This window comes from Phacochoerus africanus, chromosome 4 (genome assembly GCF_016906955.1).
Source record: "Phacochoerus africanus isolate WHEZ1 chromosome 4, ROS_Pafr_v1, whole genome shotgun sequence".
Classification (NCBI taxonomy): domain Eukaryota; kingdom Metazoa; phylum Chordata; class Mammalia; order Artiodactyla; family Suidae; genus Phacochoerus; species Phacochoerus africanus.
In genome coordinates, this window is record NC_062547.1 from 76,001,107 (window position 1) to 76,026,656 (window position 25,550).

Consider the following 25,550-nt stretch of genomic DNA (forward strand, 5'->3'; position numbering starts at 1 on the left):
CTTTTATCAAGCCTCGGCCCCTGATTTCATCTAACCCTTTCTAGAGGCATCATTCTGGGTCAGTTCCTTTAGGTAACTGATAAAATATTCAGTCGTGCTTGATTGTAGTTTGTGGCTACCAGTAAAAGAATGCCCTACTCAAACTCCTCTTTGAAGGAGGAAATTTGTCATCTCCCTTAGGAGAAAAGAGAGAGCTGTGGTCCTGGGGTTAAGCAAGTGCTTATCACATCATCAGTGAAACAGGTTCACTCTATCTTCCATCTAGTGACTTGGTGAGGTTACCAGTGGGGAGCCCGCCAAGAAGGAAGACCTCTTCCACTCTGGGTTGGAGACATGGGCTTTACTGGCACAGTCACGTGATAACACAGAGGAAGCAGGACCCAGGGAGTGACCAAACAGCTTTCTTTCCACGCCCTGGCTAGGTCATGTCCACAGACTGCCTTCAAACTTGAGGCGTCTCACCTTTCATCTTTTGGTCCAGTAACACACTGTCCATTACAGAAAGTGCTAGTGCATCTTGAAATGTGACTACTCCCCACACTGAACTTTGCTGTGAAATATGATAGACACTGGTTTCTAAGGCCTTTAGGAAAGAAAAATAGTATAAAATATTTCATTAATAGTTTTTTTTTTTCCTTTTTTCTTTTTAGGGTGGACCTAAAAATTCCCAGGCTAGGGGTTGAGTCAGAGCTGCAGCTGCCAACCTACACCACAGCCACAGCAATGCTGGATCTGAGCCACATCTGCAACCTACACCACAGCTCAGAGCAACGCCATATCCTTAACCCAGAGTGAGTCCAGGGATTAAACCCACATCCTCACAGATACTAGCCAAGTTCTTAATCTGGTGAGCCACAATGGGAACTCCTCATTAATAGCTTTTTATAGTGATAACACTTTGAAACGATGCTTGTGTTGAATTCAATATAACAGTTACTCTCAACTGCTTCCATCCACTTGGTCACTAGACTTAAAGTGACACACAGCTGATACTGTATTTCTCTGGCACTGGTCCAGGAGATCAAGACATCTGTCCTACGTCTTAGAATAGCTTCCATCCAGGTACCTACTGGATGAGTCTTGAAGGGCAACCTGCAGTGACGCTTTGCCACCTGCTGGGCAAATGCAGTCTGCTTCATTGCTCCATTGATTCTGCACATACCCAGTGACTCCTACTGGCTGACAACAGGCTTGCTGCAGAGGGATGCTGCAATGAACCCAGACGTGGGGTGGGAGGGTCAAAGAAAACAGATGCACAAGTAAATATGTCATAGGCTCAGATGTGATGCATGTGAGAAGGTAAAGAAAATAAAGTGTAATTGTACCCAGCAATATCCTGGAAGAACTTTTGGAGGATTTGACATTTGAGTAGGGGCGTGAAGGAGGGAGGGAGAGTTCCCTTGTAGCTTAGCAGGTTAAAGATCCGGTGTTGTTACTACTGTGACTCTGTTATAGCTGTGGTACAGCTTCCATCCCTGACCCAGGAACCCTCGCATGCCATGGATGCCGAGAAAAAAAAAGATGAGGGGGAGGGGTAGGAAAGAAAGAGATGAGAGCCACAAACACACATATACAAAGGAAAGCAAGTGCAAAAGCCCTGGGGTTTTTCCAAATCCTCTCCCCTTTACTTTCCTGCTGGGGCCAGAGAGCAGCCACATTTGACGGGGTAGAAACTAAAACTGAGAAGGATGGCAGCCCAGGCTACTCATCCCTGCCCTCCCTCCCATCCTGGTCTTGAGCTAATCTGCTTCCCCTGCAACCAGGCTTCCCTCCTCCTGTCTCATGGAAACTGCCCTCACGGCAGCCACTGGAGACATCCCTGTCATTGACGCCCTCACGTACACCCCTCAGCTGAGAGGCACATGTTATCAAATTCCACCAACAGAGTTAGCAGATGCCTAGTGGATGATGCTGCTGGGAAAACAACTGTTTTCCTGATCGGAAAAGAAAAGAAAGACAGGGAGTTCCCATGGTGGCTCTGTGGTTAACAAACCCAACTAGTACTCGGGTTTGATCCCTGGCCTGATCAGTGGGTTAAGGACCCAGCGTCGTGTGTTAGGTGCCAGATGCGGCTTGGATCCTGCATTGATGTGGCATGGGCCGGCAGTTACAGCTGATTCCACCCCTAGCCTGGGAACTTCCATATGCCACAGGTGCAGCCCTAGAAAAAGACAAAAAAAAAGAAAGAAAGAAAGAAAAGACAAACCTGGCACATGCATTCTGCCTCTGTCCTTCCTCCTCTCTGGATTTCGGCTGCAACATCTGAATGTGCAAAACAAACGCTGCCAAGAACTGGGGCCCTGGCAGCCCTGGCCCTGAGTCGGCTGAGATTTGCTATTTGAGGGGAAAATGCTTTCAGTTCTTTGGGGCTTATATTCAGGTGTGGAATTGCTAGGTCAGATGGGAATTCCATGTTTCACTTTGGGAAGAGCCTATCAGTGAGTTCTTTGCCTGTTTTTGAACTTCAGAGACAAGTTAAGCTTATGGCTCATCCCCTTTTGTTCTGGCTTCATTCAATGAACGTCTGTGAGAGTCCTCCCCGCAGGCAGCCCAGCTCTGCATATGGTGTGTCCTGTCCTTGCTGTGGAGTCTTCTATTGTACAAATGGAACAGCATCCTTGGTGGATGTGTCTGAAGCTTCATGAGGTACAAGTCGTTCCACTGGTAAAAGTACTAATTTTAGACCTTCTAATGGATGTATTGTTGTGGTTTTAATCTGCAATTCTCTAGGGTGTCCCCCACCCCACCAGCTGTGCCAGAGCCGAGAATACACAGCCCTCCAGGACATCTGGGGCCCAACTCTGCTCAGATGGGGGTGAGGCAGGGATAAGGGGAGCGGTTGTGCTGGTTCTCATCTGGGAAGGGCCTGGCCATTCTCCCCTTCCCTCAGCCAGGGGACATAGGGCAGGACCTGGCCAAAACTTTTACAAAGTTTTCCTTTCTTGTTCAAGTAGGAGGGGCGGGGGGGGGGCAGTGAGGAGAGCGAGAGCCCCAATTGGCAGGGATCCTGTCAGAACCTGGAAGGGGATGGCAGAACATCTAAGATGTGGCACCTGCCCACACTCAACCCCGGTGACAGCTGCACCGCTGCCCCTTCCCACCTAAGGACCTGAGCCTGGGTCCCTGTGCGGCTGGACAAACAGCAGTTTGGGTGAGGCACTTACTGTGTCCAGGACACTCTGCCCACTCTGGTAACCACACCCGTGCCCACTGCCACTGCCACCTTCCCAGGGCTCTGAGCACAAGTTTCCTGGGGACCCCCTACTTCCAAGTCCTTCAGTGACTAGAGAAGCTGAAACAGGCTGCCAGGAAGCCTGGGTGTCAAATATCTGAGTTCAGCGCGAACCCTGGGGCTCCTGGGAGGGCAGGAGCTAGGCACAGTGAGCAGACAGGCCTTTGGCCCACCTTCCGTCTGGGCTCTGGGACCGGGGAGAGGAGGTTACAGAGGCCTCCCCTCCCAGTCCTGACCTGCCTACGTGGGGGTCCATGGTCTGACTCTCTCAACAGCCCAGCACACGGCTCGGGTGCCAACGCTACATCTGGACTGTACACGGGGGCCAGGTGGCAGCCACCTGGGGGCTCAGTGCAGGGGGAAGGTAAACAACCCAGCCCCCACCCCACTCAGCACACAGCCTCCATCCCTCAGGAGGTACCCTGATGGAAGGCTGGGTATGGTCCTTTTCAAAACCAAGATAATTCAAATGTGACTCTCAGCACAGCCCTCCTGGCCCCAGGGTGCCCACCGCCCACCAGCTCTGGGCCAGAGACCAGCCATGAACATGTGTCCCCCTGCCCTATAGAGAAGGCACAGAAGTGGGCAGAAGATACAGGCCAGGCTACAGCCAAGTAGCCTGGGGCAGGTGAAACAGAGGAGGGTGGGGGAGGCAGAGCTGACCTGTGCCCCCAAGGAGGAGAAGGTCACCCCCTCATTCCACTGCCCACCCCCCCACTCCACTGCCTAGTCCTAGGGCAAAGGACCACAGGCAAGAAGAGGTCAAAGGCCACGGAAGAAAACACAGGACCATCCAGACCAGAGGGAGGGGGGACATCCACCCTCCTGCTCCCCTGAAGGACACTTTCTGAACTCCCACTGCAACCAAACATCACTCATGCCTTTCTGAGTTACCAGGACTAGGAAGGCAGCCCCTCCAGCGGCCCAGACTTCATCACACCACTAACGGCCAGAGGGAGCCAGCCAGCCGTGAGCAGGACAAGCCGTGGAGACAGGGTAGGCCACTACCAGGCTCCCCACAGCGGTGCCCAGTCACACCTGGCTCCTGAAAATCACCACCCCAAAGATCCTGGCTGGGGGGGGTCAGAAGAGGGGTGCGGCCCCAGGGACGCTCACTACGGGCCCAAGAGCAGGCGCATCACTCCTGAACTGGTCCCACACTGCCAGCACAGCGCAGGGAGGCTGTGAGGTGAAAGGTGAGGCTGGCAAGAAACAGACACTTGGTGAGCAATCCCAGCAGGTTGGTGCCACAGTCCCTGCCCACCGGTCACTCCATGGCTCACCTGTCTCCCAGTGACCCGAACTTGTCACCATCCAGAAAGGACCAGCCCAAGAGAGTAGCTTTTTTTTTTTTTTTTGCTTTTTAGGGCCCCACCCGTGGCATGTAGAGCTTCCCAGGCTAGGGGTCTAATCAGAGCTACAGCTGCCAGCCTAGACCACAGCCACAGCAACGCTGGATCCTTAACCCACTGAGCAAGGCCAGAGATTGAACCCGCAACGTCATGGTTCCTAGACGGATTTGTTCCCACTGAGCCACAACGGGAACTCCCAAGAGAGTAACTCAACTACCTGGTGTCCCTGGCCTGAGGGCCAGTCCCTGACCAAGGTCACGGCAGAACCCACACCACCTTGCCGCTCCTCTGAGGTGGAAGGGACAGGGGTCAGAGACCAGACCAGGGGTCTTTTGTTTTAATGGCTGCATTTCAAAGAACCCATTTAAACTAGGAAAACTCCCCAGGAAGGGGTTGTGTTAGTGCAACAAAGAAGAGCCTTGATGAGGCTCACCAGACACCTCCAGAGGAGACCTTCCTGCCCAGGCCGCTGCAGGGGGCTGGGGGACGCAGAGCCCCTCCCCCGCCCCACCCCTGGGCTGGAGGCCGCCATGGCTGGGTGCTAAGGCACCAGGGCCAGGGAGAGCACGGCCCAGCCCGCGGGTGCGCCAAACCCCCAAGCTGTCAAGAAGCTGGTGGCTCGCAGCCTTCAACCTGCAGTCCTTTGCTCAGGAGGAAGGCATCCTGCTTGGGATCCCGACCCAGGAAGAGCTTCAACATGACGCTGGCATCCTCGGAGCCGCCAGGTCTCAGGATACAGCTTCTGTAGTCCATGCCCACCTGCCGAGAGGGCGGGGCTGCAGGAGGGGCCCGGCACCCCTCCCAGCTCGAAAACCCGACAGCGATCTGTGCACCCTTCCCATACTCCTTGGGGCCCTTCACATGCATGGGGGGGCGGGAGCAGGATGCATGGCCTCTACAGTGACTACACAAAGGGCAGGAGAGCAGGATGCCAGGATGGAGCCCCTCAGGGCCCAGGCCAGCTCCTCACCTTGCCACTCAGGATGCCCTCCTGCTTGAAGCGCGTGTGGAACATGTCCGCGGAGTACACCTCACTCCACAAGTAGCCGTAGTACTGGGCATCGTAGCCGCCCGCCAGGTGGCCAAAGGTCGCAGGCATGTTGGTCCCTGGGAAGGAGCAGAGAGGCTCTTGGTGGGGCCCCCAGACCTCTCAGTGCCCCTTCCCAAAGGAAGGGGGCTTCAAAGCAGCCCCACCCAAGAGGAGGAGTTGGCCCAACACTTCTAGTGGGGCCTTGGGGCTAACATGAGAAATAAACATCTGCCCACTTTCTGCAGAAACTCAAAAGGGCTCAACCCAGAGCATCTTCCTGCCGCCACTGGCTGCTGAGGCTCAGTGTGAAGGGGCAGGACCCACCCCCAACAATGGGGACAGGATGATGCGCTGGTTAATTGCCTTCTGAAGGGACTCCACTGCCTATGAAGGAGTGAACCGTGTCTACCCCGACACGCATGTGTTCAGACCTGGTCTACTCGTTATATCTGGGCCTGACACACTTGTCTCTTCTGCTCCTTCCAGGCTTTTCCCACAGCATGTGTGGAGGGTGCTCCAGGAGGCAGGAGCCGCCCACTCTACCCATCGCCCCCACGGCCCCCAGCTGGAGGGACCAGCCCAGAAACCAAAGCAGGAAAGGCCAGAGGTCAAATTCCTCCTCCCAGACCCCCTCATACATCACTATGAACCTCTTGCCCCGACCTCTAAAGTGGGCCTGGCTCAGAGTGTGGCTACCTGGTGTGGCTGGGACCCCAAGGATCTCCTGGCAGAGTCGGGCGTACTCCTCAGCCGGGTCTGCGGCCGTCTGCGTGTGCAGGGCCTGGTCTACCTTGGCCAGGACGATCTGGCGCAGGTTGAAGAGGCCTGGGTGGTAGAAGGACAGGGAGGCTGGCTCTGTGCTCATGCCACCCCCTGCAGCCGGGTGGTGCAAGGCCTCCTCGGCGGATGCAGCGGGAACCGGGGGCCCCCACCCCACCAAGGCCCAGCTGCACCTGTGTTGGCCTGCCGGGACTTGATGAGCTTCTCCAGCAGCTCCTGCGGGATAGCGCTGCCCGTCCGGTAGTGCTGGGACATCCTGAGCAGCGGCTCTGCCTCCCACACCCAGTTCTCCAGCATCTGCGAGGGTGCCTCCACGAAGTCCCGCTCCACGTGCGTCCCACTGAACATGGCGAACTCGGCCTATGGGACGGTGGAGCTGCAGGCGTGCCCGGACCCCTCCCTGCCCAGACACCCAGGGAGGTGGAGTGAGCACACTGCCCTCACCCCCACCCACGAAGCCAGCACTCTCAGGAAGCCCTGCATCCCAAAAGGCAAGGACCTGGAAATGGCGAATCTGGATGGCATTTGACAGGAGTTCTCTTTTTGGGGGAGTGGAGGAAACGGCCATGGCATGTGACAGTTCCCAGACCAGGGATCGAACCAGAGCCACAGCAGTGACAACACCCCATCCTTAACCCACTGAGCCACCTAGGAGGTGCTTGACAGGAGTTCTCTTCTCCATTTCTGTGCAACTGAAATTCTTCCTGCAGACACCGTGCTTGAGGCAGCACATGGGGAACCCAGGCCTGGCAGGCACTGGGCCAAACAAGCCCAGTGACCCTGGCCCGTCCTTTCCAGGCCTAAGGGCAGCAGGGCAGACGCAGAGGACATACTTAGCCTCCTTACTCCTGGGGTCACCCCATGCCACCTTCCAGCTCCAGCTACTACCTGGAGATAAGCATCCTATTCATGGTCTCCTGAATGCCCTGATGTTGGCCTTTTCCTGTTTTTGTTTGAGACTGCCCTGAGAAGTGTTGTGTGGTATCCTGAGCACGAGGGCGGTGACCCACTCACAGAGGAGACATGGGTGTTAAATCAGCATCATTCAGACCAGCCCCGGTGCCAGGGGGTTCAGTGAATGAATCAACTTGTATCAGACCATGTGTCTTTAAACAGAAACACACATCACACAAGGCTGCTCATGGATCAGCTATAACAACGCAGTGACCAGTGGCTCTCTCGGGAGCCTGGCTCCCTGTGTCCCTAGGAGCACTGGCTCAGTAATTCCTCCCTCAGCATTTGAGGTGACTTTACAGAAGAGAACTGTGATGAACAACGAGAACCAGCTGTACCAAGAGATAACTGATGGAGCTGAGGGAGCCATGAGGGTCAGTGGCAAAAGAGTGTCCAGGGATGGGAAGTAACCCCTGTTGGACCGCTGGTCCAGAGATGGGAAGTAACCCGAGTAGACCATGCAGAAGCCAGAAGGGGAGCGGGGGCAGTGATATACATTCGCGGGCTTGCCCTCTGCTGCTGCTAGCTGGTGAGTGGGTGACCCCCACCCTCACACGACAGACAAGACCTAACCATGATGGACGACACCAAAGGAAGAGCTAAAACTACAAAACTTCTAGAAAAAAAAATTAGGACAAAATCTTAGTGCCTTGGGTTAGGAAACAAATTCTTCCACAGCACACAAAAAAGTGCAAACTGTGAAAGAAAAAAGTTAACAGACTGAATTTAAAAGTCAAAACCTTCTGCTCATAAACATACTTATAAGTAGTCTCTCCATACACAGAGCATCATTCGGCCGTGAAGCCCCGACACTTGCTACCGTGTGGATGGATCTGGAGGCCACGACGCTCAGTTAGAGAAGCACACACAGAAGGACACACAGTGTGTGACCCCATGGATGGGAAACGTCCAGAACAGGCACAGCCACAGACATAGAGGGTGTGTTCCTGGTTGTCAGGGGAGGGGGGCTGCTGGGGAGGGGGCGGAGGGAGTGACTGCTAAGGCTCCTGAAGGCTCTTTCTGGGGTGACGGACATGTTCAAAAATAGGGCCCTGGTGATGGCTGCACAATGTGGTAAACTGTTCCCACACACCCTCTTGAAGCACACAGCCCTCGCCCTCAGGAGAAAGTGCTGACCATGAGGAGGGGCCGGGTACAAGCATACATGCGGCGGGGCTGTGGGCACAAATGCCAGGCAGGAGCCCAGAACCCCCAGGGTGAGCCTGCCTTTGCCCCAAGGGCCTGTTGTGGGAGTCACTTGGACTTGCTGAGCCTCAGCACCCCCACTGAGAAGGGCAGCTCATCCCCACTGCCTCGCTGAGCTCACTGCTCACAGGATCCAGGGCTGTGCTATGTCTGCCCCCAGGACCTTCCCGCTGATTCTCATCACTAGTGTCATCAGACTTTGCAGGCAATGGTCCTTTTTCCCCTCATTCTTCCCTTCCTCACTTCCTTGTTTTTGTGTTTTTAAAGAAAACTCTTGGGGTTCCCGGGTGACTTAGCGGGTTAACAATTTGGCATTGCTGCTGCTGTGGCTTGGGCTTGATCCCTGGCGCTGGAACTTCCTCATACCACAGCCAAAAATAAAAAAAGGGAACCAGCCCTGCTGACATCTTGATCTTGGACTTCCAGCCTCTGGAACCTTGAGTACATACATTTCGGTTGTTTACACACCCCGCCCGTGGAGTTTAACAGTATTAGCTGATATGGGGGTCAGGACATCTGTGGTGACAAGGGACGAACAGTGCAGCAGCAAGGACCCCCGCCCTCGGACCTGCCCACACCCACCTGGGAGCATAGCTGGTGCATCACATGCCCAAACTCATGGAAGTAGGTCTCCACCTCATCGTGCTGCAGCAGGGAGGGCGCATCAGGCGTGGGCTTGGTGAAGTTGGCCACCATGGCTGCGATGGCAATCTGGCGGCTCCCGTCCTGCCGCAGGCAGCCTGGCTGCAGGCCAAAGCAGGCTGCGTGCCCGTACTTCCCTTCCCTGCAGAGGGACATGGGGTCAGGCCTGCCACGGTCTGCTCTGCTCACCAGGTCAGCCCAGAGGGTGTGACTCCAGGACGTCCCTCCATCAACCAGATACACAGACTGCTGACTTCAGCCTCCCCGCTGACTCCCAACCTCCGCACCCCCGGGCAGAGGAATGGCACGGGGGCCCACCGCACACACCTCGGGTAGAGGTCCAGGTAGAACTTCCCGATGACCTTGCCTGAGGCTGCATCCCTAACAGAATACAGCATCACATCCTCATGCCACACAGCGGCGCCCTCCTCCAGGTGGAAGGTCAGCCCCAGCAGCTCCTGGTAGATGCCCAGGAGCCCACGGGTGACCACCTGCATGGGGAAGTACTCCTTGAGCAGGTTCTGGTCCACACGGTAGCGTGTCTCCTCCACTTGGTTCATGTAGTAGCGCATGTCCCAGGCGTTGATGCGGCCATCAAAGTCAAGGCCCCGCTTGGTGCACTCGGCCTTCTTCAGCTCCAGGATCACAGCCCGCTCCTGCTCCCCAAGGGGCTTCAGCTTCTGGGCCAGCTCATCTGGGGGCGAGGGGAGAGGCAAGGCTACCTCCCTGCGTCCCCACACCCCTGGAGGCCAAATCAGGGTGCGGGAAGGCCCTGGGGATCCCCAAAAGTGGCCAGAGCAGGGCTCTCATGTCCAGTCAAGGTCACCCTGAGCCCCCATGGCCCTCGGTGGGATCAGGGGAGGGGGTTACCTAGGAAAGTGGCCACCACCTGGCTGGTCTTGGCCATGTTCATCTCCAGCACGTAGTCAGCATGGGTGCTGAACCCCAACAGGCTGGATTTCTGCGCCCGCAGCCTCACCAGCTCCCGGAGGATCGCACAGTTCTCCTGCAATCAACAGATGGCTGGGGCCACAGGTCGTGCCCTCCCCGGGGAGGGCTCCAGGGCCAGCTCCCCAGCTCGGTGGCCTCAGCAGGCGAGACTCTTGGGGCTCTGAGGTAACCCATCCTCTTTATAAACCCCGGGTCCTCTTAGAAAGCAGCAAGGGTGCAAATGTGCCAGCTTCAAGCCAGAGGGTAGACAGCAAGACGGCCAGCCTCCCTGGCCTCAGGGCTCTGCTGCACCTGAGGGCTCCACCCAGCCAACCAAGCCAAGTGGGACAGACAAAAAGTACATGTGCCTGATTTGTTTACAAGCAAACAGGCCTGTTCGAACAGGAAGCTCCCGCTGGCCTGGTTCATCTGCGAGAAACCAACTAGATCCAGGAGGCTAAGCCAGAATGTCCAGCCAGATGAGGGGCTGGAAGCCAGTGGCCAGCAGCGCTGTTTCCACAGCACCAGGTCCCCTGACCTGGAATTCTGCCCCAGTCAAGTGCAGGGCTAAGGCGGGGCAACACCACCCCCTAACGCGCAGCCCAGCCTGCAGATCTTTATACTCAGGCTTAATGATACAATCTTACAGCCACGGAGCAGAGAGCAGCACAGTGAGAAGTGCGCTGCCCCAGGTGGCCTGGGGCTCACCCTCTCTGGTTCTGCAGTGGGGGTTCTCCTGGGAGACCCAGTCACCACAGGGCTGCTATTTGCAGCCCAGGAAGGCAGGATCACAGGACTGTCCCGCAAGCTCCCCTATAGCAACTGTGAGGCCAAGTGAGTACTGCTAGTGCCTGCAGGGAGCAGGTAGGGGCCCATCCACCAGCTCTTCTGATTGAGACGCTGAACAGGAGCTAGAAGGCCCAGCCCCCCAGGCTAGAGGCCCAGGGCGGGGAGGGGAGGGGGGAACATCTGCAAACCCGAGCTCATGGGGCATGAGCAACACCCCAAGGAGAGAGGGCTTAAGGCTAGAGAGGGTGGGAGCAGGAGGACAAGCTCGGGAAGAGGCCAGACCCTCACCCCAGTGGCCTGCCGGGTGCCAAGCCGGCAGAGACAGCCCCTCACCTCCTTGCACCGACAGTTGAAGGCTTCCTCCACCTTCCTCCTGGTCTCTGGCACATGGCACTTCTTCAGAAGGGGGAAGTAGTGTGGGTACTTGAGGGTAACCTTCAGCTTCTCATCCTCCGTCTTCTCTAGCGAGTTGAGAAAGTCCTCAGGGAGCCCTCCTGTGTGAGTGAAAGGGGCTCTGAAAGGACAGGCAGGAGGGTGGGCTTCCCTCCCACGTGGGAGAGTGAGGTGCCAGGGCGGCCCCCGCATGCTCTGGGCTCAAGGCCGCTCTCAGCCCACCTCTGTACCCATAGGGACAACATCAAAGACTCTCCCCGCCTTGGAAACCTGCCACTGCTCCCGTGTGTTCTCTGGGACCAGCGCCAGGGGGCGGCAGGACTCCCAGGCAGCCCTGGATGGAACTGGCACGTCCTCCCCACTAGGGTCGTGAGGCCCTGGAACTCTGTCTCTTACTCAGGACCTGGCTCTCACTGGTGAAGGTGGTAAAAGCATGGAAGGGATGCCACCAGCTGAACCCCACGGGGCTAAACTGGAGCTGAAGGTGCTGAGACACACTCACGGAGGTGTGTCTGCACACACATGCACACAGGTAAGCATTTCTAGCTCCCATCTGCTGGGGGCCTGGAGGCATAGCTCCCTAGGCACCAGACCTTGGTTCTGACTCCCCGCGGGGCCGGGAAGAGGACAAAGGAAGCTGGCACACCCTGGGTCAAATGGAAGCATCACAGGGACACATCCACTTGAATGGGTTCCTCCAGGCCAGAACAGGAGAACGAGCATCAAAGTAAATGATGACAGCACAGGACCACACCCCACAGACATAGCGACCCCTCAGGAAATATGGGAGGGGGATCCTCTGACTCACAAGAGGATACGAACAGACAGGGAGATTGGAGTTAGAAAATCACCCCCTAGTGGTGAAGACATGAGGAACATTACAGAGGAAATGCCTAGTGGAAACTGCCTTAGCCGAGGGATCAGGGCTCAAGGAGAAAAAAACAAAGTTCTACGTATGCACGTATGACCCTCTATATATGGGGGTGGGGGGTGGGGGGAGGGAGGAGACAAACACACCATCTCAGCTTCTGTAAAATGACACCCATTCTTTTCGCAACCAGAAGAAAATAAACCAGTACGGCTCCTGCTCAGCTGGAACTGAAACTGAGATGCAGCCAAACCCTGCTGGGTTGGCCACTGCCCCAGCCCTGAGAGACCATCCCCTGGGAGTTCCTTCTCCTGTGTGGGAGGCCGGGGCAAGATAGGGGGTCCCTGGGCTGGACAGACTGGTGGTCAGCAGTTGCGGACGACATGTGAGCAGGATCAGCTGCTGGATTCCAGAGGCCTGGGATTCTTTGGCCAGGAAACGGCGTCTGCCCAGACACCAGGAGCTACATGGTAGATGCTGCCCGGGACACAGGGTGGAGACCAGAAGTCAGGGCAGCAGAGGTGGGTGGGATGGATGGATCTGAGGCACTTGCCCAGGACAGCATGCATCTGCAGGTGTCTGTACAACCCAGCTGCCCTGGAGGCCTGTCCCCACAGAGGCGAATGCCACATCATACCACACGCAACGTCCCGTTACACGGAACCAGAACCACATGGTCCCATCTGAGCTCCTGGGCAGAGCTCACAGGCTGCTGCCCATCTATCCTGGGTTTTCCCAAAACTGTCAATGTGGGGAAGACGGAAGAAAATTTGTAAAAGGCTGAGTCATCACTCAACAAGAATGAAGCCTAGAGAGGGGAACTGAATGTGCCGCCCGAGGCCTGACTCCAGCCGGACAGGCCCAGAAATGAGAAGAGTGTCCTGGGGACATTGGGAAGGTTGGGGGACTTCCCCGAGGGGGCCTGCGCTCAGGGGCAGCAGGAGGCGCCCTTGCTCCTGGCCACATGTCCCAAGGCCACAGCTAAGGGCAGCACCCACTGTGTCCACAGAGGGAGGGAGACTGGGTCAGGGTGGCACCAGGTCTCTCTTGTCCTATTTTAGCCGCTTTCCTATGGGAGTGAGCTTCTCAAAATATAGCAACTGGGGAAGAGAACAGGTACTAAAAAAAAAGGCACCCAGGCCCCAGCCCTTTGGCCCCAGGCATGGGTGGTGTGGGGAAAACCTCTGTCCATGCCTGTCATTTTGCAGCATTAAAGACACAAATGTCACAGAGAGGGGTGGGGGTGTGGGGAGCAGTCTCGGTGGGCAGCCCATGGTCCCCCCAAGGAAGAATCCAGAACCTTGGGTTCCAAATACCCTGAGCACCCCAGGTGAGGAGCCCTCCCAGGAGCCCACAGATGCCTTCCTCTCTTCCTCCCTCCCACCAACCCCATACCACATGCACATACCCAGCTCCTCTCGTGTAAACGGCAGAAAGGTCGTGTCTTCGTTCAGGTTCTTGTTGAAGTCGATGCACAGGAGGCTTAGCTTCTTTTTGATGCTCTTAATTTTCTGAAGGAAAAGAACAGTGTGAGAGCAGGCAGGAGCATGGAGGGGCTTCAAGATCCAGGGCCCCCCAGGGAGAGAAGGCAGATGAGGGGGCTGAGCAAAGAGAGGCAGGAGAAAAAGGGCTATGGGCTCGGGACATTGCGTGGGGCCTCAGTGACCCTGGTGCCTGGGGCCTAAGTGTTAGGGCCCCTCAAGGAGCTTTCCAGACCCTCCTCTGCAGGAATCACCTCCAGAGTCAACAGCCTCAGCTTTGGCCATTTTTTCTTTTTTTTCAATTTTATGGCCGCACCCACAGCACACAGAAGTTCCTGGGGGAGGGAGGGAATCAGAGCCTCAGCTGCAACCTACCACAGCTTCAGCAACACCAGATCCTTAACCCACTGCACCAGACCAGGGATGGAACCACTCAGCAGCAACCTAAACTGATGCAGCTGGATTCAACCCACTGCACCACAGTGCCAACTCCCATTGGCCATCTTAATGGAACTTAGTTTTTGTTCTTTCAGGGTCTAGTTTTTATCAACAGCGATTGAGCGATACGTGTGAAGCAGCCACGTGGGACCCTGCTGGGCCAGCTGTGGGGGCGCTCCCCAGGGCCTAGGCCCTGCAGCAGGACGGCACCTGCCCCGTGGTTGGAACACCCATCAGGGACAGGAGATGGGAGGGCGTGTGCCCACCAGCTTGGCACAGAGCTCGGGCCTATGGAGCAGACTGGCTAGAATCAGCCCTCCTGGGCACTGGCCTCACTGCAGCTCCCCATGCCCCACCCCCTCCACATCCATGACCTGGCATGATAACAGGGCTCCCTTGGAGGACAAGGCAGCACCTAGGACTCCACCCAGAGGCAGCTGGACGCCTCTTCTGGGCTCTGTCCTCAGGGTCCCTCTGGCCCAGACAGTCCACACAGCCCCCACAGACCACACACGATGCTTCCCAAAATTTCCAAGCCACCAGGCCTGCAGCTCCAGAGGAGTCTCCAGCCACAGGAGGAACCAACTGAGGGCTCTCTGAGTCCTGGTTTCTTTCAGCACAAGGTGCCACTCTGGGCGGCCTTTGTATTGATCATGAGAACAGTCACTGACCTCTGGGTCAGCCTGACTCAGGTGACAACCATCTTTTCATTTCCTAACTCTGAACTGGAGTGACAGCCCCTTCCAGGGGTAGCCAATCCCTAGGGACAGTAACATCTTGCCCAGGGGCACTCCTTTTCCACATGAACCAGCCAATGCAGGGCAGCAGCCCCGCCCATGGAGTCCCCACACTCAGGTCCCCACCCCTGCTCTGGTCACCCTTGGCTAGCCCCTAACCCCAGAGCCTCAGGATCATTCAAACTAGCCAATCCCAAGCCCACTCCTTCCAGGGGAACCACACTCAAGGTTCTGGACTACAGCCCCCCGACTCCTGACGGACCCTGGTGCTTCCCGAGGTGAGCCAGCTCCTCTCCGGAACCGTGAGAGCCAGCTCTTCTCAGCGGCAGTGGCTCCTGACCACTGGCCTCACTGTCCTCTGTGCTCTGTACAAACAGCCTCATTCAACCCTCACGACGACCCCTGGGGGTGGTCCTCAGGGCACCCCCCCATGCAGATGGTGAACAGAGGACAAAGGGGTTCAGTGACTGGCCTCTGGGCACCCAGCCAGCTGGTAGCAGAGCCGCGTCTGGTTCCAGCCATGAAGACACAAATGGGACTTTGCCCTGAGCCTCGGTGCCCACACTCCAAACAGGAGCCTCCCTTGACCATGGGTGGCTCCAGTGCCTGCCCCACTCCTACTCCCTGCACCCCCAGGCTGCCTCCTGGGGTAGGAGCTGAGCTGCCCGTTGCCCACTGCCCAGGGTGCCCCAGGAAGACCGTCCAGCTGGAATGGGAAGAGCTAAAGGCTTTGCCCCATGGTGGGGACAGAGGCACTAGTCGGGGGTCTCCCAGCTCATCAGAGGCACCAACCTACCTCTGACTACAAGGGACAGGCCCTCAGCAGGCTGAGTACAGTGGCTGCCAGAGGAAAACGGGGCGGGGGGGGGGGGGCAGTTCCTTCCCTCATCCAGACTGCTCACAGCTTCAGGCAGGAGGCATGAAGAACCACATGGTAGGGGTGACCGCACTGGCCCAAGGGGGACAGACAGCCACCTCAGATGCAAACTTGCACAGCCAGGCCTTCCTAAAAAGCTGGGAGGACCTGGAGACACAGGCCTGCGGGTGTGGCCCCCATTGGAACCTGGAGGCTGCGGGGCTCAGCCGAGAGGAGAGGGAGAAGGTGAAGGCAGGAACCACACTTGTCAATGTCACACCATTCTCCCAGCCTCAGCGCCCACTGGGGAATCGGCAGATGACCTGTGTGATGCTGTGACCCAAAGAAAAATGCCCTTTCCTGGCACAAAGCTCCTAAAGCCTGAAACCAGAGGGTGGGCTGGAACTTTGAGCTCCACCCTCACAACTGCTCCCTGGGAGGGAAAGCTGAGCATTAGAAGTTGAATTAGACGCCAACAGCCAGTGATAAAACTGTGCTTATGAAACAAAGTCTCTATAAACAGGTGGGGTTCAGAGAGCTTCAGGGTGGGTGAACACAGGGAAACTTGAGGAGGATGCAGCCTGGAGGGAGCAGGGACACCCGTGCCCTTCCCTGCACCTCGCCCCCTGCATCCCTTCCAACCCGGTGATCTAGAACAAGAACTGAGTTCCTGAGTCCTGGGAGCCGCTTGCTGCTCTGGAAATCAATGGAGGGGACGTGGGAGCCCCTGACCTAACCAAATGGCCAGAAGCACAGGGATGACTGGACCTGTGGCTGGTGAGGGGCTGAACCCCAGACTGGGGGGTTGGCACTGGCTCCAGGTGGATGATGTCAGAACTGACCCACAGGACACCAGCAATCACAGCTGCTACTGTGGGAAACCCACAGGCCTGGTGTCAGGAGGAAGCGGGTGGGAGCAGGTGCTAAGGATGGGGCAGCATGTCTTCCTTGAGACCATAGCACCAGAGCCATGGGGGCACTGTGCGGGAGGGGCAGAGGCTGCTGCGCTCCCGCATGCTCTTCTTGCTCTGGGGAAGCCCTGTGACCTGGAAAACTGAGGGCAGAGCAGGTGCAGAGGGAGCACTGTTCCAGGTAGGCCTTCCTTCCTGGGGTTCGGGCAGGGGGTCAGGGGCACCCACCTCCTGCGTTTCCTTGGGCAGGTGGAGCCCATTTCTCCGGCCCAGTTTGATCAGCCGCTCCAGGTACCGTGCCGCCTCTGGCCTCAGTGAGTCCTTCTGGACCTTCTCCTAGAACACGAAAAACAAAGTTCCGTTTACAACAAAAAATCAAGATGATGCCAGATGCTGGCGAGACAGCAGAGAAGGGGAGGGGAAGCTGTCACTGGAGAAAGGATAAAAGCGGTGCAGGTGCTCTAGAAAGGGGTTGGGTGGTTTCCTAAAAAGCAAAATAGGTGGCATTCCCGTCGTGGCTCAGCACAAACGAATCTGACTAGTATTCATGAGGACACAGGTTCAATCCCTGGCCTCACTCAGTGAGTTAAGGATCTGGCGTTGCCGTGAGCTATGGTGTAGGTCGCAGATGCAGCTCAGATCTGGCGTTGCTGTGGCTGTGCAGTAGGACAGTGGCTACAGCTCCGATTCGAGCCCTATCCTGGGAATCTACATATACTGTGGGTGCAGCTCTTAAAGACAGAAAAAAAAAAAAAAAAAAAAAGCAAAACAGGTAACTCTCCCAGGACTCAGCAACTGCAGCCCAGGCACTTATCCCAGAGGAATGGAGACCTGTGTCCACACAAAACCTGTACACAAACTTGATTTATTGCGAACAGCCACAAATTGAAAGAAGTGCGGGAGGCTTTTGAAAGGCACAGAGTGATAGCGAGAAAGGGTGGTTGTGCCAACGTCAGGATCCTGCTGTGAGACTAGCTTTACTTCTACAAAATGTGATACCGGGGGAACCTGGGACCTACCGGACTCATCTCTTACTGCTGTATGCGAACCTACAACAGTCCCAATAAGAACTTCAGTGAAAATAAACACCACCTGTGCTGTCAGAAACTCCCAGCTGCTCCTGCATAAAGCACATGGAGCCTCCCCTGGTCCCAAGGGAAATGGGTCACGAGTTCTAAGAAGGACCTGCCAGCCACACAAGAAGCCTCTGCATCCCTGGGACGTGGGCAGTGGCCCTCAGCGGCTGCGGGGAGCATCGACCAGGCAGCAGGGACTGCACACGCCAGCCAGTCATATCCCACCTCATGTGGGAGGCAGGACAGCCCCTCTAGGTGACACCAGGAAGGCTGGAGAGTGAGATGACGGCATGGATGTGGGAAGGCCTGGGCACATCATACTTCTCCTCCTTCCTCTCACTTGTCCTTGTCACATCTTTAATGTTGTCTATTGTGGTGAAATGGCCCTACTGTGACACTTACCACCTTCACCAGGCCCATGAGCACAGCTCGAGGCAGAGTACATTCACACCTCCCACCTCCACAACTCTCTGCAGCTTTCTACTGTGTCAAGCCCAGCGAACAGTCTGAAGAGGTCTACACGCTGGTCCGTGCCCCCACCCCATGCTCGGAGCTGCATCCTGCCTGCTGTACGCACCTGCAGCCAGACGATCCTCTGGTACACATCCTGCCTCATGCTCATCTCCACGTCAAACTCGGACAGCTTCTTGTCCGCCTCCGTGCTGGCCGTGCGGATGTCCTTGCATGGAGACACGTGCTGGGGGAAGTCAAGGATGTTCCTCTGAACTGAAACAGGGGCAATGGACAGTGAGAAAGCAGGCCCCATGTGGAAACAGGTGGGCGCGGGCCTCATGCCCAGGCAGGGGGCTCAGCATGCGGCCAAGTCGATCGGTGACACTGTTCAAGGCGGCCCTGGGCTAGAGATGAACACGCATCCTCGGGGACCCACAGTCCAAGGGAGAATGGATCCAACTCATGACACCCTAAGCCAAAGACCATGACAGAGAGGTAGGATGAGACCCAGACAGGCCAAAGGGACTGGAAGCCAGGAAAGAGCCATGGCCATTGATGGCTATGCTGCAAGTTCCCAGTGATTCTATACCTCATAGCACATGTATGCACTTTGTGAGACAGGAAGCGCATGGGTTGCTGTGAGAGTGTGAGCTTTAATTGTCACCACATGACCTGGAAACCCCAGTCCTAGGGGACACCCAAGAGAGAAAGAACACCGTCCACCCAAAAACGTGTACACACACGATCACAGCTACATGATTCGTAATAACCAAACAGTGGACACAACCCTGAAGCCCATCCACACACTGGAATAGTACTCAGCCACGAAAAGGAGAGAAGCACAGACACTACCATGTGAACAGACCTGGAGACCACGATGCTCAGTGAGAGAAGCAGACACAGAAGGACACACAGTGTGGGAATCCATGGATGGGAAATGTCCAGAATAGGCACAGCCACAGACAGATGTGCATTAGTATTGTCGGGGCTGGGGAGTAACTGCAAATGGGGAAGGGGCTTCTTTTTAGGGTGACAGAAAAGTTCTGAAATTAGGTAGTGATAGGGAGTTCCCATTGCAGCTCAGCAAGTTAAGAACCTGACTAGTACTCATAAGGATGCAGGTTTGATCCCAGGCCTGGCTCAGTGAGTTAAGAATCTGGCACTGCCATGAGCTATGGTGCAGGTGGCAGACACGACTTGGATCTGGCGTTGCTGTGGTATAGGCTGGCAGCGGCAGCTCCAATTTGACCCTAGCCTGGGAACTCCCATATGCCTCAGGTGCAGCCCTAAAAAGCAAAATAAATAAGTAAAACATAAAATAAAATTAGGTAGCGATAATGTTCATATTCATGCTACACACACCAAAAACACTGAAATGTATGTGTTAGAGACGTGTGTTAATTAAACTCAATAAAGCACCTTTTAAAAAAAGGCATATACTTTGCACTGGAGAGGTCTGAATTAAAATAACAGTTTGGGGAGTTCCCGTCGTGGCGCAGTGGTTAACGAATCCGACTAGGAACCATGAGGTTGCAGGTTCAGTCCCTGCCCTTGCTCAGTGGGTTGATGATCCGGCGTTGCCATGAGCTGTGGTGTAGGTTGCAGACGCGGCTTGGATCCAACGTTGTTGTGCCTCTGGCGTAGGCCGGTGGCTACAGCTCCGATTCGACCCCTAGCCTGGGAACCTCCATATGCCGTGGGAGCGGCCCAAAGAAATAGCAAAAAAAAGACCAAAAAAATAAAATAAAATAACAGTTTGGTGCCCTCCACAGTTCCAGGCCACGAGAATGTCTCCAGGTCTGGTGGGTGGGCTATACTGTGGAGACCCTCTGTGGGCAGTGACCCGCTCTGCCAACTAAACCAAAGACGATGGGCTCTGGGTGGGCCTGATGTCGGCTGCCTGAGAGCGAGTGTGAATAGGACAGAAACAGCCTCTGTCCATCTGGGATTTGCAGGCTGTGGCTGCACCGAGTGTGACAACAAAACAGCAGAGTGTGGGATTAGTCCAGGCAGCTGGCGTGGGGAGAGGGGGCACAGGAAGGGGCACCCAGGGGCAGAGCTCAATCTCCTCAGAGAACTCCATGCCTTGCAAGGCAGAGGGGTGGGCTATTTGGCCTGCACAAAGCCCCCAGATGGGGGCATGGGAGGAGGTGCAAGGGGGCCCGTGGCCAGGCACCAAAGGGCCAGCTGAGGGGAGTGTTTCAATTCTAGACTGCTTCTAGGGTGAGTTGAGGAGGGCACAGGGACACTGTGGGTCCTCCGAGCAGCCTTCTGCTCACCAGCACCCCAGTCCAGTACCACACCCACAGTACGTAAAAGTTCCCGGGCCAGGGATCGAACCCATGCCACTGCAGTGACAACACCAGCCCAATGGGCCACAAGGGAACTCCTCTAGTTTCTTTTAAGATGACTCAGACTACTGAGGGGGGACAGAAATAAAAGGCCCCAGGAGTGGAGGTGGCGATGGGGAGACCAAATCACGGCTGGCAGGCAGGTGATGCCCAGTAAGTGGGAATCAATCCTCCTCGTGTCAGACACGAGGGGGAGACAGAGGCCTGGAGCAGGTGACTGAGGGCAGGGCCGGCCTGCGGGCACTCCACCTGCTGCCTGAGCACAGCCCTCACCTCCAGGACCTTCTGCAGTCCCAGCATGCGCAGGCAAGGCATCAAGGACACATGAGAATCCTGCAGCTAGAACTCAGGGATTCTAGATGGTTCCCAGAAAAGCAACTTTCCTAAAGATTCAGAGTTCTCAGACTTGTCAACTTCTACAGAGGAGGCTCTGTATCTGTCTGACCAGAGAGGGAGTGGACAGACCTCACAGGGGAGAGAAGGAGCCACTGGGTGGTGATGAGAGTGCCTCAGGGGACCAGGTTACTCAGAGCATGGGGGGCGGGGGAGAGGGAGGAGAAAAACCAAAGGGGGCTGAGTTGGGAACAAACTACTCAGAAGGAACAAACATGCCCCAGGACAGGGGAAGAGGTTCCAGCTTCAAGGCGCCAGCACCTGGTACATGGCTGCTGGAGAGGAGGGCTGTCAGACTCTGTCCAGGGCTGCCCATTCTGGGCCCTCAGATGACATAGCCCATGGGTGACACAGCCCATGGGGATGGGGTGGGCCGGCCACACCTGGGGTGAATTGAGGAGGGCACAGGGACACCGTGGGTCCTCCAAGCAGCCTTTTGCTCACCAGTACCCCAGTCCAGGCAGGGCCTGCCCAGGCTTACCTGTGTAGGACACCTCCACGTCAGCCAGTGCCTTGAGCGTGTTCTCGTAGGATACATCCTGAAGCTCCTGGGTGCCCACGCGGTCGTACACACGCTTTGTCTGCTCGATGAGCTCTGTGGTGAGCTCCCCAATCTGCTGGGCGCTCAGGTCCCACCGGAGGTAGTTCACAGCAGAGCATGGCGCCGCCACATCCAGGGCATCTCCTGCACAGGCTGGACCCAGGAGACAGAACCCCACACCCAATGTGTCTGCTTCAAGCCCGGAATCAAAATCGGGGTCAGGGTAAGGTTTGGGATGGGGGAGGACATGGTTTCCCAGAGCTGATGGTGAAGCTCAAGGGCTTAGTGGGGAAACAGAAGGCAAACAGTTCCTCTGACACACACTATGATCTTGTCCTCAGGGGACACTGGGGACCTGTCATTGTCACAACTAGGGAGTGATGCTGCTGCATCAGTGTGGTCAGGCATCCTGCCCTTCTGGACAATGCCCTGAGGAGGACTGAGCCCCAGATGTCAGCAGTGCTTAGGTGGACATCTCATATACACGTGCACTGCATTGAGTCATTTGTTTGATGACAGCATGTTACCCCCGACCTTCCAGAATGTGATATGTGACACGTGTACTGTATTACCTTTCTAAAAGATGGGGCAATCCTGGGTATTCAAATGGCCCTAGCCCCAAGAGTTTTGGGATAAAAGACAACAGCGGCTGTCACTTGAACCTTATGGTATTCGGGCATGTTTTGACCTCATTGAATCTTCAGATCTGTAATCTGCATCCTCTGTTGCCCCACTTTACACATGGGAATCCTGAGATCGCCTGTGACCCCACAGCCAGCAAGTGGCAGAGGTGGGATTCAAAGCCAGGCAGCCTATCCCATTCATGCTGTGAACTAGGGGACTGTGCTCAGCCCACCTTTGTAAATCTGCACATCTGGTGGTTGGGTCCTCTTGCCCCCTTTCCAGGGCTCCACCCTGCACTCAGGATAAAAGTTCAAATCCTTTATCAGAGTTTACACCAGGGGTTGGCAAACATCCTGTCTGTCCCCCTCCAGCCCCTGAGCTAAATTCACTTCTGACTGTGACCCAGAAGGGGTGCAGCCTGCTTGACAAGTCTAAACCACGTGGCCCCATACAAACTGGTTCCCTGACCCCTGTTCTGCATTGTTTGCACTACAGTGGATTTAGCCACTTGGTTCTGCCAATTTCTCTGTACCCACTCACACGTGCTTTCTTCAAGAAGTCTCCTGGGCCTGCTGGGGGTTGTCCTCTCTGCCCTGAGCCCCACCATGCTGGCCTTTCTTCTCACATCCCTTTCTCAGAGAGGTCCCCCAATGGCATTCCCATAGCTTCTGAAGGTCTGCAATGGCTACACCTGTCCCAAATTACCTGAGTAAAAGAATAGAGGCCAGCTGGGTGTGGAATGCATAATAAGCAAGAAGCTGCTCCAAGGAAATGTGCACCTGTGCTTCATTTCCCCCTTCTGGCAGGCAGGAGAGGGGCAGGGCAACAGTGGTCCTGGAGTCCTGCTTTTGAGAACACTAAGGGTCTTTGCAAGGTGCTATTGGCTTGGGCCTGTGTATGGTACTCTCGGGTAGGTTTTTTGTTTTTTCTTTTTGGCCATCCAGAGGCATGTGGAGTTCCTGGGCCAGAGATCAGATCTGAGCCACAGCTATGATCTATACCGCAGTTGCTGCAACACTGGAGTTTTTTTGTTTTTTTTTTTGTCTTTCTGCCTTTTCTTGAGCCGCTCCTGCGGCATATGGAGGTTCCCAGGCTAGGGGTCCAATCGGAGTTGTAGCCACCGCTCTACGCCAGAGCCACAGCAACACAGGATCAGAGCTGCATCTACGACCCACACCACAGCTCACAGCAACACCAGATCCTTAACCCACTGAGCAAGGCCAGGGATTGAACCCACAACCTCATGGCTCCTAGTCAGGTACGTTAACCACTGCACCATGACGGGAACTCCAACACTGGGTTCTTTAACCCACTGTGCCACCAGGGAACAAACCTGCATCCTGACACTGCAGAGATGCCACCAATCCTGTTGTACCACAGCAGATCATTCTCTGTTGGGGACCATTCTGGGCATTGTGGGGTATTGAACAGCATCCCCGGTCCCACCCACTGGAGGCCAGCCACCTCCGCCCCCAGATCACAATGATCAGAGATGTCACCGGATGTGGCCCAGTGTCCCCTGAGGGGACACAATCACCCCAGCTGAGGAACACTGATACATACCAAGTGGGGATAAAAAAGGCTCTTAAGTTGAGAAATTAGATTTTTTTAGCCAAATGACTGCTGCAAATTTAAGGGAAAATCTTTGCAGACTATTTTGGATTTTAGAACTGCAAAAAAGGAACTGTGGGTCTGCATTAAATTTGGTAGCAAAGAAGGGCTCCAGAAGCTCCAAAGAGGTGGGAAATATAGTGGAATTCTCAGGAAAATCTTCTGAAGGAGCTAGGATTTGAAACTTTGAGCACATTCATTTTACAAATATTTACTGATTATCACCTGTGTGCCAAGTCTCTGAGCTAACAATCCTGCAGCAAAAAAGGCAGACAACACTCCTGCCTTCCTGAGACCTGAATAACCCTAATTATGATTATTATCTTTAATACAATTACCACCATCATCCCAATGGGCTGCAGAAAGACCTGAAGGAAGAGAGGTGGGCAACACCAAGTTCCATGAGGCACCACGCAACATCCTGGGCCATTTTCTAAAACAGAGTATACAGATTGCAAAGCTCCCATAAATGAAAACCATTCATGGCAGTCCCCTTCTGTTCAACATAAGAGACCCCCAGCTGTGTTCTAGCCAAGATGACCTGTTGCTTTCCAAACGCGTTGCCCCCTGTGCTTGCCTCCCCGTCCTTGCCCTCGCGGTTCCCACCAACTGGGACGCTTCTCCCGCAGGACAGCTGCTTCTCTACACTGGGTCCAAGCTGAATCAAATGCCACTTCCTGCGAGAAGCCCTCCAGGACTGCCCCCCCTTAAAGATGTATGACCAGCCCCAGCACCAATCACCATCTAAAGTACTCGCTTGATTTTGCTTCTTGAATGTTGGTCTCCGGCTTTGGAACTGTGTCTAGAACCCCCTCAAGTCCATCCCAGAGCCCGACCCGTCCCCAGCAGAAGAAACATGGAGTTTGCCGAATGAGTGAAGGCGCGCTGGAACACGGATTCATTCTGGGGCTCGCCGACCCCCTCCTCCGTCCGGGCCCAGATCACTTGAGGATCACTGGGCTCCGCTCGTAGGCCCCAGTGGCGACCCCGGGGAGGAGGCAGGAGTGCGCACGAGTGCGCACCGGGCGCCCGGGTCTGGTGAGCGGGGCCGCACCAAGGGGAAGCAGGTACCTGCTGGGGGCTTCATGGTGGGCGAATGTTCAGTGACGGCCCCTCCCTCCACCTGGTCCGCGTCGGAGCAGCGGTCAGCAGCCTCGGTCCTCTCTGCTGCCGCAGCTGTCCCGACTGAGGCGCCCGCCGCCCGCGCGCCCACCGGATGCTGGGAGAGCGTGTGTGCTGGATAGTAGGGCGCAAGCGCGCGCCCTAGCCCCGCCTACATCGCGAGGCGGAGCGCCGGGGCGCAGACTTCCTCTGCGCGGTCGCTTGAACCACCCCCGCCCATCATTGGCTCTTAGTGGTGAGAGGGCGGAGCCTTCGGGAAGGCTAGCGGGGGAGGTGTTTCCAGGGGAACCCACCCCGCAGGCGCCTCGAATCTTTTCTGCGGCTCTTTGTGCCAGTCGTTCGTTTGGGCTTCTAGCTCCTGTATTAATTTGTCATTACCTCCTCCCAACCTTAATTGTGTATTTGCCTAGCTTTGCAAGTTTTTACCTTCACCTAAGGCGCTCCGTTAGTGGTCGCTTACGAAACCTCAGGCACTTATTCCATTACCAACATCCTGCCCATCTTCTAGCATCTAATGGTTAAAGGTCCTCCACATATACCAGCTGAATCCAGTTAGACAACCAAATTAAAAAGACATTTATTTAAAAAGCAGAAATGTAAGCAAGCATCATTGAGAAAGCTTCAGTAAACCGATGCAGAACTTCAAACAACAGGTGTGTTGGAACTGTGCCTTACCTGCATGTAGTATTGTCAGTTAAAAACAAAAAACAAAAAACACCTTGAACCTTCTAAGGCACACAGAAAGAAAAACCTAAGAAAATTAAAACTGGTCCCCAAACC

At 55.6% G+C, this 25,550-nt stretch overlaps 1 protein-coding gene across 1 annotated transcript; it reads right to left on the reverse strand.

The window, feature by feature from the left end:
- Positions 1–4,893: 4,893 nt before the first annotated feature.
- On the reverse strand, positions 4,894–24,900 carry THOP1 (thimet oligopeptidase 1). Its single transcript, XM_047777606.1, has 13 exons — positions 24,720–24,900; positions 21,354–21,566; positions 18,253–18,401; positions 16,828–16,935; positions 13,585–13,687; positions 11,249–11,409; positions 10,067–10,202; positions 9,524–9,890; positions 9,137–9,338; positions 6,568–6,754; positions 6,311–6,439; positions 5,555–5,691; positions 4,894–5,343 (listed from the first exon to the last, which is right to left on the reverse strand). Exons 1-13 carry the CDS (start codon positions 24,733–24,735, stop codon positions 5,188–5,190), a joined length of 2,064 nt encoding a protein of 687 aa, XP_047633562.1. The 5' UTR covers positions 24,736–24,900; the 3' UTR covers positions 4,894–5,187.
- Between the last annotated feature and the right edge of the window lie 650 nt (positions 24,901–25,550).